The sequence below is a fragment of the Phalaenopsis equestris genome, unplaced genomic scaffold (assembly GCF_001263595.1).
Source record: "Phalaenopsis equestris unplaced genomic scaffold, ASM126359v1 Scaffold000761, whole genome shotgun sequence".
NCBI classification, from domain to species: Eukaryota; Viridiplantae; Streptophyta; class Magnoliopsida; order Asparagales; family Orchidaceae; genus Phalaenopsis; species Phalaenopsis equestris.
In genome coordinates this window covers 3808873-3819761 of record NW_018165201.1, presented here as the reverse complement: position 1 = coordinate 3819761, position 10889 = coordinate 3808873, and the positions used below count along the sequence as shown (strand labels likewise).

At 35.3% G+C, this 10889-nt stretch overlaps 3 protein-coding genes across 3 annotated transcripts in view; all 3 read right to left on the bottom strand.

The window, feature by feature from the left end:
- Positions 1-999: 999 nt before the first annotated feature.
- LOC110030825 (translocase of chloroplast 159, chloroplastic-like) lies at positions 1000-2289 on the bottom strand. Its single transcript, XM_020733752.1, has 2 exons — positions 1603-2289; positions 1000-1548 (listed from the first exon to the last, which is right to left on the bottom strand). The coding sequence occupies exons 1-2, from the start codon at positions 2287-2289 to the stop codon at positions 1000-1002; spliced, it is 1236 nt and encodes a 411-aa protein (XP_020589411.1).
- Positions 2290-2383: 94 nt separating this feature from the next.
- Positions 2384-4563, bottom strand: LOC110030978 (translocase of chloroplast 159, chloroplastic-like; the record flags this gene model as incomplete). The annotated part of the gene is given in 2 exon segments (XM_020733983.1): positions 2384-2937; positions 3094-4563. Coding segments are annotated over 2 exon segments (1704 nt in total), but the record flags the coding sequence as incomplete, so codon positions are not given.
- A 3064-nt stretch (positions 4564-7627) lies between these two features.
- Positions 7628-10889, bottom strand: part of LOC110030867 — a 25262-nt gene continuing 22000 nt past the window's right edge. Inside the window, exons 9-13 of the mRNA XM_020733816.1 lie at positions 9720-9771; positions 9572-9621; positions 8617-8664; positions 8344-8534; positions 7628-7811 (exon numbers count right to left, since the gene is read on the bottom strand). Coding sequence (XP_020589475.1) covers positions 8358-8534; positions 8617-8664; positions 9572-9621; positions 9720-9771 — 327 coding nt within the window. The 3' untranslated portion in view covers positions 7628-7811; positions 8344-8357. The remainder of the gene's footprint in view (positions 7812-8343; positions 8535-8616; positions 8665-9571; positions 9622-9719; positions 9772-10889) is intronic.

Genomic DNA, 10889 nt, shown 5'->3' with positions numbered 1-10889 from the left:
AAGAAGTATATATATATATATATATATATATATATATGGCATTGTACCTATGCATGAAAAGATGTATCTCGCTTTTTGAAAGTTAAAAAAATGGTATTTTAATGTGATATGAGAGATTTGAGTACTACAAATGTAAAAGGTAAAGTTTAGGTGTTAGATATGCAAATATGTTGAGAAATTAGGGCGGAAAAAAATATGAATCGACACAAATTCAGAAGAACACAAAGAGATTTAACGAGGTTCGGCAAATATGCTTACGTCATCGGGAGCAGAGCGACGGCTTTTCACTAATTCAGAAAAGAGGTTACAGAATAGAGGGATAATCCCTAGGGTTACATACAAGCCTAATTTATAACCCTAGAAAACACATAAAAAAGAAACCTTGGGTATAATATGTAATTACCAAATTACCCATGTAAAACACACCAACCACATAAGAAAGCTCTCCTGATTTGGACAGAATCTTTCACTCTGCTCCGCTCCTAATTTGGCACTGTCCATTTATGGTATATGAGTCATATCTAACAAACTACATAGAAATTTTCATAATTACATATCTAACACCTGGATTTTCATATTTACATGCATTACTCTTCCGTGCGTTATATCCTATGCATGAAAAGTACATTTCACTTTTAAAAAATAGGTGATAGTGATATATTTTTTTTATATGATAGTAATGCTATGCAAGTAAATATGATAGTTGGGGTGTTATATGTAAATACATAAGAATTGTGTGTTATGTAAATCCCCCTATGTTTTGTTGTAAAACTAATCCCATAACACTAGAGAACTTGGTATATCTGTAAAAAACTTCAATTTTCAGCAGGGAATAGTAAGAACAGCTATACTAATTACATACAAATAAAATAAAAGCAAAGCCTTGCACAGCTAAATTGAGATGTAAAGTGTAAATTATGTCATTTATAGGGACTACAATTAAATTATGCTTTTGTAACACTAACTTATCGAAGCAAAATCTACTCAACCTAATTAGTTTTAACCATTCCACTTGCTCCAAACAGAAAAAACAAGAGAAAACAAACCCAAAAGAGCAAGATGAACCTGCTCAGTGGTGCTTATCTTGAGAGAGATTTGCCCATTGTATCCTGCCATCTTCGAATTTCGATCCTTCTCCCTGAACCAGACCTCCAAATTCGTTCCACGAGCAAAGTTCATGCGTGCTCGAACCACGCCGGCTCGAGTGAATAAACAAAGTTTCTTCCCAATGGATATTTGATCTTCTAATTTGAATCCATCCAACAAGTTTTCCTCCATGGAAGTAACCAGAGTTCCAGTAGCTGTCTTCTTCTTCTTCTTCTTCTTCCTGCCAACTGGTATGTTGAGAGAGGTAGGAGTGGAGCAAAGTTCTCCATGGTTGGATTTAATGGAGGAATCATGGTCCCAAGTTTGAGTTTGCAGAACTGAATTGATTAAAAGGTGAGATCTTGGATCGAGAAACCAGTAAATATTTGCTGGATTTTCAGAGCCTATTTTACCTCCTTTCATCTTTTTCAATCTCCCAAGCTCATCCTTCCATTTCTTCTTCTGAAAAAGTTTGATTTTGTAATCATTTTCATCAAAAATGGCATTTTTGAACACTTGAGCAATGTTCTGAACTTGAGATTTCGTCAATAGTTTGAGTGCTTCTTCTATCATGTTATCAAAGTCCATAACAAAATCAAAAAAATTACTTTCACATCCCTGAATCTTAGATTGTAGAAATGAGGAGAAAAGGAAAGGAAGGGGATAAGCCCAAGGAAATGGGAAAAGGGTATTAAGCTCTGAGAGTATCTTTGATGAGTAGCATAAGAGAAGCAACCATGGCTTCCACATGCAACCATTGGGAAGTAAGCTCTCTCCATCTTCGTTCCTACTACGACAGTGATAATTCTCCACCAGAGTCACCGGATTCATCAAACTCATGTCCTCGGCCGCTCGCCGGATCGAACACTGAACAATTTTCGATCTTTGAGCAATGAATTCATCGTAGCTCATGGAAGAACCATCCGGGCCTTCGGGAACAGCCGAAGCAGCATGCGTGAGAGCGATAATGGCGTTGAACCAAATAGATGAGCCAAAGGTGCGAGTAATCATCCGTAATATACTCGACTCATTGAAATCTCGGTTATATTCATCCAACCGATCGACATAAAGGATGGCATCAGGAGGAAATCTCCTAATATACTTCTTTACGGATGAGAGAGTCTTCAAGTTTGCTGGTTGATCATTCAAAGAAGTTGAGAGCCCAGGCGTGTCAATGAAGCGAATATAAACCCCATCAACCATTCCTGAAATCTCTCTCACTGAAGTTGTCGCAGGTTGTAATGGATCAGTGAGAGCTCTTTCTTCACCAAAAATGGAGTTTATGAGAGCACTCTTTAAGAACTAGAATGGTGCATGACAAGGCGAATTCGTCCTCTCCCTCATCATATAGAAAGGTGACATTTTTAGCGCCGGTTTTTCTTCCTCGACTCACTGAGTATATAAAGCCCACTCCTACTATCTCGACAAGACGAAGGTACTTTGCCCGAATTCGTTCAATCTTTGAGTACAGCATCTGTTCTTCAACTTTCAAATCATTCACATAACAAGTATTTTGAGAAGTATGGTGAGGAACTCCAAAGGAAGTTCCATGAGAGGGCCTTAAGAGTGCTGCCAATGCAGAGGTCTCAAAGAGCTCTTTCGCATTATCATCCTCATCAATTTCCATTTCCTCGTCAGAGTTATAAATGTTTTGAATGCCTAAAATGTTTGAATAGGTTTGTGAAGATTCAAAACTGGAATGTGAAGTAGAGGAACCTTCATCAATCTCTTTCAGGATACACTTCATAGATTCTGAGTGAGGCCATTCAGAAATCCCATGTTCATTCTCTTCTGCTAAATCCTCGTCATAAATAAGATGGTAAGAATCAATGGAATCCATTTCCTTTCCGTCTGCATAAAAGGATGAGAAGTTATCAGAAGAAAACTCACATTTATTGTGAATTGAAATCTATTTAATGGTGACTGCAGACTCATCATTCTCCTCTTTGAATTTATTTAAAAATTGTGCAGCATATACCATCGCACTTTAAGCAGAAAAATCCTTACATGGAGAATGATTTCCATCAGTCGAAACAAGAAGCTTAAAAGTAGAATCTTTTGCATTCACAGAATCCACAGAGCTAATCTTCATATGCAAAACTTCATCTTTTCGTTCAAATGCTTTGTTATCATGAAGACTTAACATCTCAAGGAGTGAACTATGGCTGAAACAAACAGCATCAGGAGCTCCGAACCGCTCGGATTCAGTAGAATGAGCTTTAACTTCACTAACCTCAAACATTTTCTCACCCAAAAAGCAATTTTTGGAATCAAGATCACCTCCAACCTCCTCTTCCATGTCCTCAAATTGAGAAAACTTTGCCTCAGCCTCTTCGTTCCAGTGCCGGCTTGAAGCAACATCACCAGCAGCTTTAATCGTTACAATCTCGACAGGGTCGTCTTCAACCTCTGGAATTAAGGAGTCAACAGCTTCGGATTCAGCTCCTAAAGTCCTCAGCTCCACATCCATGACAGAATTCTGAGTCGAATCAATATCACCAACAAGATTGCATTTTTCTGATTCTATGATACTTGAATCAACCAACAAATCTTTCACTTCCAACTCAAATCCCTTATTTTGATTTACATCATTCAGCTCCAATCCGCCTTCAACAGCACCAGCATCATCGCTAGAAGCAGCCACTCTCTCCACCACCTCAACATAACCCTTCTCCTTCTCCTTCTCCTTCTCCTGTACCCGCAACTCCTCTTCTGATAAAATTAGAGTATCTTCATAAACACCCAAGCTATCACCTTTCACCTCATTTCCATAAAACAGCCCACTCTCCTCCCTTCCAGACTCAAATCCACCACCAAAATCCTCATCCCTTCCCCCATTCCAGCTCTCCACCTCCAACTTCCCCACAACCAACTTAGGCTTCACCTCCTCCTCATCATCAAACAGCAGCTCATCCACAACATCGTCGTCTTCATCATCTCCTGTAACACGTGCAATGGGAATGAATGGCCGCCTAAGAGAGCCACTATTGTCCTCTGCCGCTTCCTCCTCCAACTCGTCAACACCGGAATTATCATCCGAGTCGCCGGCGATGAAAGAAGAAGCATCGCTTGAGCTGTCCTCAGCAGAAAGCCGAGCGCGAATGGCGAACGGAAAACCAGACGATGCGGGCCGCGGCCCCATGGGAAGCGGAAACATGTTCTCTGCTCCTTCTGCTCGCCTTGCTGCTGCGCCGCTCCGTAGAACCGAATCCAGAAGAGCGAAAGGGTTGAATTTGAGAAAAGGGGGGATTTTGGGGAAGAGGGAAGGCCACGTAGAGTGCTTCGGATGGTGGAAAACGAAGGAGGGATTGGGGATTGAGATGGAATTTGATTGAGGGGGAAATCGCGACTCCTTTCATTGAACGAATTAGGGATTTCTGCTCTCCATTTCTCTGGTTCACGTTCTCCGACCACCAGCCTGCTCTTCATTTATGATGCATCGATTATTTGGTTTTGTAGTTCAAAAAGGAAAAAAAGAAGAAGAAGAAACTCATTTTGAAAGTGACTTGTAAAGGAGGCCCTAGTCTTTTTATTTATTGGGACAAATAGATAAATATCATACAATTTTAGATGAATACCATAACTTTTATTTATTTACACATGTAACTTCTAAAGGCGGCCCCAGTTCTTTTAGGTCTACCTCTCCCTTTCTTGAAATAAATCTAATTTAAAACATTTACTCTGCTCACCCAGTCATCAGATGATCGACATTTAATGTGACCAAACCTTCTAAGGCAGCTCTCTTTAACATTGATTGTCAGTGGAGTCCCCTTGCATGTATATATTCATTTGCATTTTTTTCTCTCTGAGTGTAAAGCCAATCAACAACATAATTTGTATGCTTCTCTTTTACATGCTAACATTCTGCCCATAAAACATTGTAAGTTTAATCATCATCTTGTAAAATTTTCCTTTAAATCTAAGCAATAATTTTCTATCATACAATATAATTGATGCATTCCTCCTCTTCAACCATCCAACTTGAATTATATTCCAATTATGTCACCATCACTCTGAACAATAAACCTGAGATATCTAAAACATTCACTTCTTTGAGTGATTTGATCACTCATTATTGCAACCCCACAACTAGATCCACTAATACTAAAATTACATTCCATGTATTCGGTTTTAGATCTACTAAAAAAGAAAGCATTTAGACTAAAAAATGACCTTCATAATCATTTTTCCTAAACTCTTTCCAACCTTATTAACAATAAGAATATAATCAACAAAAAATATATGCAAAGATGCATCCTCCTACAAATGTTCAGTGAGAACGTCCATAACTAAAGCAAAAAGATATGAGCTTAAAGTCGATCTGCGATGCAATCCAACTAAAATAAAAGAATATTTAGTCAATCCTCCCAGTATTTAAACACAAGTAATAACTCTAGTATATATATCTTTAATGATCTAAATATAAGCAATGTCAACACTTTTCTTTTCTAAAACTCTCCAAAGTACTTCTCTTTTAACATAATCATAAGTTTTATCACCGCATTCAACTAATCAATCCTTAGACTCGAGCTTTATTGGACTTACCAAGGAGTAGATTGTACATGAATGGTGGATTTGTGTGAGAAATCAACAACAAAAGTTTACTATTTCATAGGGCTGACTCAATAAAATAAAATAAAAATTTGAAATTGGGCAAGAAATGACTTTTGAACCATAGATTGAATCCATAAATCTAAAATATAAATGCTACATTGTTAAAATTCCTAATTATTGTGTACTTTTTGACATTTTGTTACAATTTTCAATTAAGAGATTAATTTATTATTGAAAATATTTTAATAAGAATTAAAATTATTGATATTTAGCTATTTGGTATCAATTTTGAATAATAACTCAAATAATATTGTCATCATTCATCCTTTAGAGTTATATTTTGGCTGCATAATTCTATGGACCTCATATATAATCATGTGATTATTTAGAACTAATTTTAATGCTTTATTTTATTTTTTCTTCATTTTATTTTAAATTCTTAAAACATTTTACTTGTAATTTATTATTTTTTTTTTACAATAAGATCATTCAATTTTTAGATATATTATAAAGTTTTAGTATTTTAGCAATTTATATATTTTCAATAATGTGAATATAATAGAATTTGATATTTAATTCATTATAAAATTATAAATAATTTTACACATTTTGATCAATTTTAATCTTAATTTTAAACCATTCAAATGACATAATATTCCTTAATTTTATTTAATTTAGGGAATCAATTTTCCTTATAGAGCATTACTTTTACAATTTATCAAAGCAACTAAATTAAATATTCAATAAATCTAGTCAATTTTTTAAAATTTTATTTTTGTATTTTCCAAACAATTCAAACTTTACTCTTAGTTAAATAATTTTTAATTACAATAGACCTTAAAAGCATGACATAATACAATTTTTTAAATCAAATAAAATTTAACTTTTTAGATAAAATATTTATGATGTGCCCTCACATGTAAGAACTTGTATATTTTTCTCACTATATATATATATATATTAGGTATGGCTCATATCTAGGGAGTTTGAATTTTTTGATGAAGAGGTGTGTCTCCTGGTGAAAAGGAGTGTCTCTTGGAATAAAGAGGGCTGGAAGGAGCGAGGGCGTGATTGTAATTTTATCTGAGGTTTGTATATGTCTATATATATGTGTAACCCTATGAGAGGTATTGTAACTCCTCTGAGTAAACTTCTCTGAAATAGTGAAACCGTCGCTTGCTCCCGAGGACGTAGGCAATTCCTTGCCGAACCTCGTTAAATCTCTGTGTTCTTCTTCTGGTTTGTGTCGTTTCCTGTTTTATTCCGCTAAATTTCACAACAATTGGTATCATAACCTCTTTCGAGGGGAACAGGAGGAGGAGATCGACGCAGGAAGAAGATTTGAGAAGGAGTTTTGCTGGTTGTGCGACAGTTCCGGTTTTGAGACGAGTTCGGTATTTCGCGAATTTAAGGAGTTCGCAGCAGGCTTCAGAAGGAGGATCAATCGCGACAGGGATTCGGTTCCGATCGAAGACAAGAGTTCGCCGCGTGCGACAGAGGATTCGGCTCGGAGGAGATTCGCGAAGGAGGAGGCTCTGTAGAGCTGTTGGCTATCGGCGGAGGAAATCTCGTTCGCGATCGGATTAGAGAGCAGTTCGCGACGCAAAGGAATTCACCTGTTCGCGACAGACAGATCTCGTTCGCGGGAAGAAGACCAGGCATCGCGACAGTTCCCGGTGTTCGTCTTTGGGCAGTTCGACAAAGAGTTCGCGAAGCCTTGTTCAGTGTGAACAGAGAGTTCGCTGCCCTCGTCGAACAGGCGGAGAAGCGGTTAGCGAACAAGTAGGAGTTCGCTGCAGTAAGGAAGAATCTATTGGTGGTAGCGAACAAGAGTTCGCAATACCGCGAAGGGGAGGAGTTCCGCAGGTTCAACAATATGTGGGAAACAGAGGCTGTCCTATATATATATATATATATATATATAATTGAGATTAAGTGCTTGATAAAAAAAATTACAAATTTTATTTGACAAAAAACAGTTCTCATCCTCAAACAACAAGAAAATAATAGAATAAATAATTCAGAACACATTATTTTGGTTTATTTCCTCAATCACAGAATTATAAGACTTTACAAAATATCAACATAAGCTATAGCTAAAAACGTACAAGTTCACACCAAAAAAATACCTTTTTATTCAATCAGAAGAAGTTGCAGCAGGTCTGAGATGTCTGCTAGTAAAATATACCATTAATTCATGAGAAAAGATTCAAATTATGATACATAAATGAGGCATTTACATGCATAGCATACAGCTTTTATGCAAATTTACATATCTAACACCTAAAGTTTAATGTTTTAAATTAATGGCACTCAAATACTCAACATCACATCAAAATACCACTTTTAGTAAATTTTTAAAGGCATTTACATTACACACCACCCAATTCAAATGTATTTACATAACTAACACCTAAGACTTACTATTTACATTTACACCGCCCAAATCTTACATATAATGTCAAAAATATCACTATTTCAACTTTGAGAGAGTAAAATACACCTTTTTCATGCTTAGCCATGGTCACACACATGTAAAAATTAAAGTTTAGGGGGTTAGACATGTAAATACATAAAAATAGAGTGGTATGTATGCATAGTTTTTGTTTTGAACGTAAATATCAAACGTTTAGGTTTAGATATGTAAAAATCCATAAGAATTGAGTGGTTATGCATGTAAATTTCGCTACATTAAATTCATACCTTCTCATCAGGCATCAAACAAGCTGCACAACAGCAGAAACTCTCAAAGCTCCATGCTGAAGCAGATCGCCGAGTTCATCAAACAGCAGTGCGGTTCTCCAGCCCCAACCTTTGGGAGCTTTGGGGAGCAATGTTCCTGCCTGCTTGGAGCTCTCAAATGCCATTACTTTTCTCTTTGATGGACAAATCAACTTGGAATTATGAAGATTGATATTATTCAGTTATGATATTTTGGGAGAGTTTGTTCGAGAACATTCGGTAGGCGAAATATACCTGATAGCGAGCAGTCACCTTTTCGCGGGGGTCAACAAACATATGAACCTGAGGAGAGGTTGAAAAGGTGAAATACACATTTTCATGTATAGATTTATGACACCAATATGTTTTAAGTGTAAAGAACAAATTTTCCGTGTTAGATATGTTATTCTCGAATAACCATGAGTATCATTTTATTTTGGGGCATTTACATACATACCACATAAATCTTATAAATTTTTACATAACTACACCTAAAAATTCATATTTACATGCAAACCACTCAAATCTTTAGCATTACATAAAAAATACCACCATAGATATATTTCTAAAAGTGCAATACATATTTTCATGCATAGATTTACGACACTATGGTGCTATAAGTATAAATATCAAACTTTAGGTTTTAGATATGTAAATACATAAGAATTGTGTAGTTAAAGCTCTCTTCTATTTTTTGTTTTCAATGCTGTGCTTTTTTTTTTTTTGGTTTGATTTGAAGTAAAACAGTTTGTCAAATTAAAAATAAATTAACATTAACTATTTCAAAATATGAGTTTATTTATTTTTAAAATGAGTAAAGTGTCAAAATAATCCTAATACTATTTATATGGGGTCATTTTAGTTCCACAGTTTATAAAAATAACAAATTAGTCCTCAGACTCTTTAAATATAGGCTTAAATGGACCTTTATTTCAGCCTACTTTAAGAGAGTATGAGACCAATATTGATATTGTTATAGACTCTGGAATTAAAATTATGTGTGACAAAGAGTAAAGATGTTTCCTTTTTTTTTAAATAAAAAAAATATATATATAAAGAAAAGTTGAATTATTTTAAAAAACAAAAATAACTTATTAAGATTTATAATTATTTATATTAAATAATTTCCAGATCAATCCCCTAAAGTTTCATTAAATCTGTACTTAAAAGATTTACTAAAATCCTACTTTGTAGCCAATCAGCTCCTTACCTTTCTGAGAGAATCTGCCACCTCTGCTTTCCGCCGATGGAGAAATAATCCTGAAGGAAAAAAAAATGTTTACAACACTCAATTGTGCTCCTCCATTGATTTTATGATTAATACTATACATAAGAAATATATGGTTAGGATGAAATACCTAAAGTACGCCGTCCTTGAGGATCCTCATCGCTGAAAGCCTGGACGCTGACCTGCAATGCAGTCAGATTTTAGAAGACTGGAAAAATAACATACATGATGTTTTAATTTGATATTGAATCAATGCCACAAATAATGATATAAGCAAATATATATATATAAAATAGGCGAAAGTGAGTTCACTTGTACAAAATAAAAGGGGTATTTATAGTTTTAGCAAGACTTCTTTAAAAGAGATAATTAAAAGAAGCCAATAAAGCAAGAGCATATGGATTGTAATCTAAAAATTATTATAAGATTGATCAAAAGGTAGAAGCCTTTAATTCATGTCTTCATAGTTTCCTTTTAAAGTTTTAATTTGCATGTTTACAATTTTCTTCTAAAACTTCAATTATTATGCACATAATTTTCAAGTGAGACACATATGACCCACAAAATTCTGGTCACAGATTTAACAATCTCCATCTTGACATGTATTTCCAAGTAATGCAAAATAGATATTTAATCTTCGATAGAACTTTCTCCACATCTTTCGCCAACTTCAAAAAAGCTCTAATGATCAAGAATGAATGCAAACCAAGCCAAAGCGATGCTCATGGATATTGGGAGTGTCTTAGTCATCATGTCCCCAAAATTATCATAAGTACTAATTTTGCTCACAGCAATATCACCACAAGCAATAACTTCACAAATGAAGTGGTAAAAACATCAATATGCTAAGTTCTCTCAAGATACATCTGATCTTTAATGAGATAAATAACACTCTGACTATCACACATGAATGTAATGATCTTTAAAATTTCACCAAGTTCTTCATATATGTCTTTCAATCAAAGAGCTTCTTTGCAAGTTTGAGTAATTATCATGTACCCGGCTTCAGTTGTAGGAGCATTTTTGTCTGTAAGGTAAACTTCCAACTAATCATACAACCCTGATGCGTGCTAGAAAATTCATGGCGGTAGAGTAATGGATTATCGTCTTAGCATAGCGCGAGGATTCAATACACTCAAATGAAAATGAATAAAGTTGTGATAACACCAGGAGTTTTTACGTGGAAAACCCGTAAAGGGGAAAAACCACGGGGTCTGACCCAGTTGTAAAAATCCACTATTAGTTGAAGATTACAGATGTCCATTGTCCCACGGGAGGGAAAGAACTCTCAAAGCTCCAT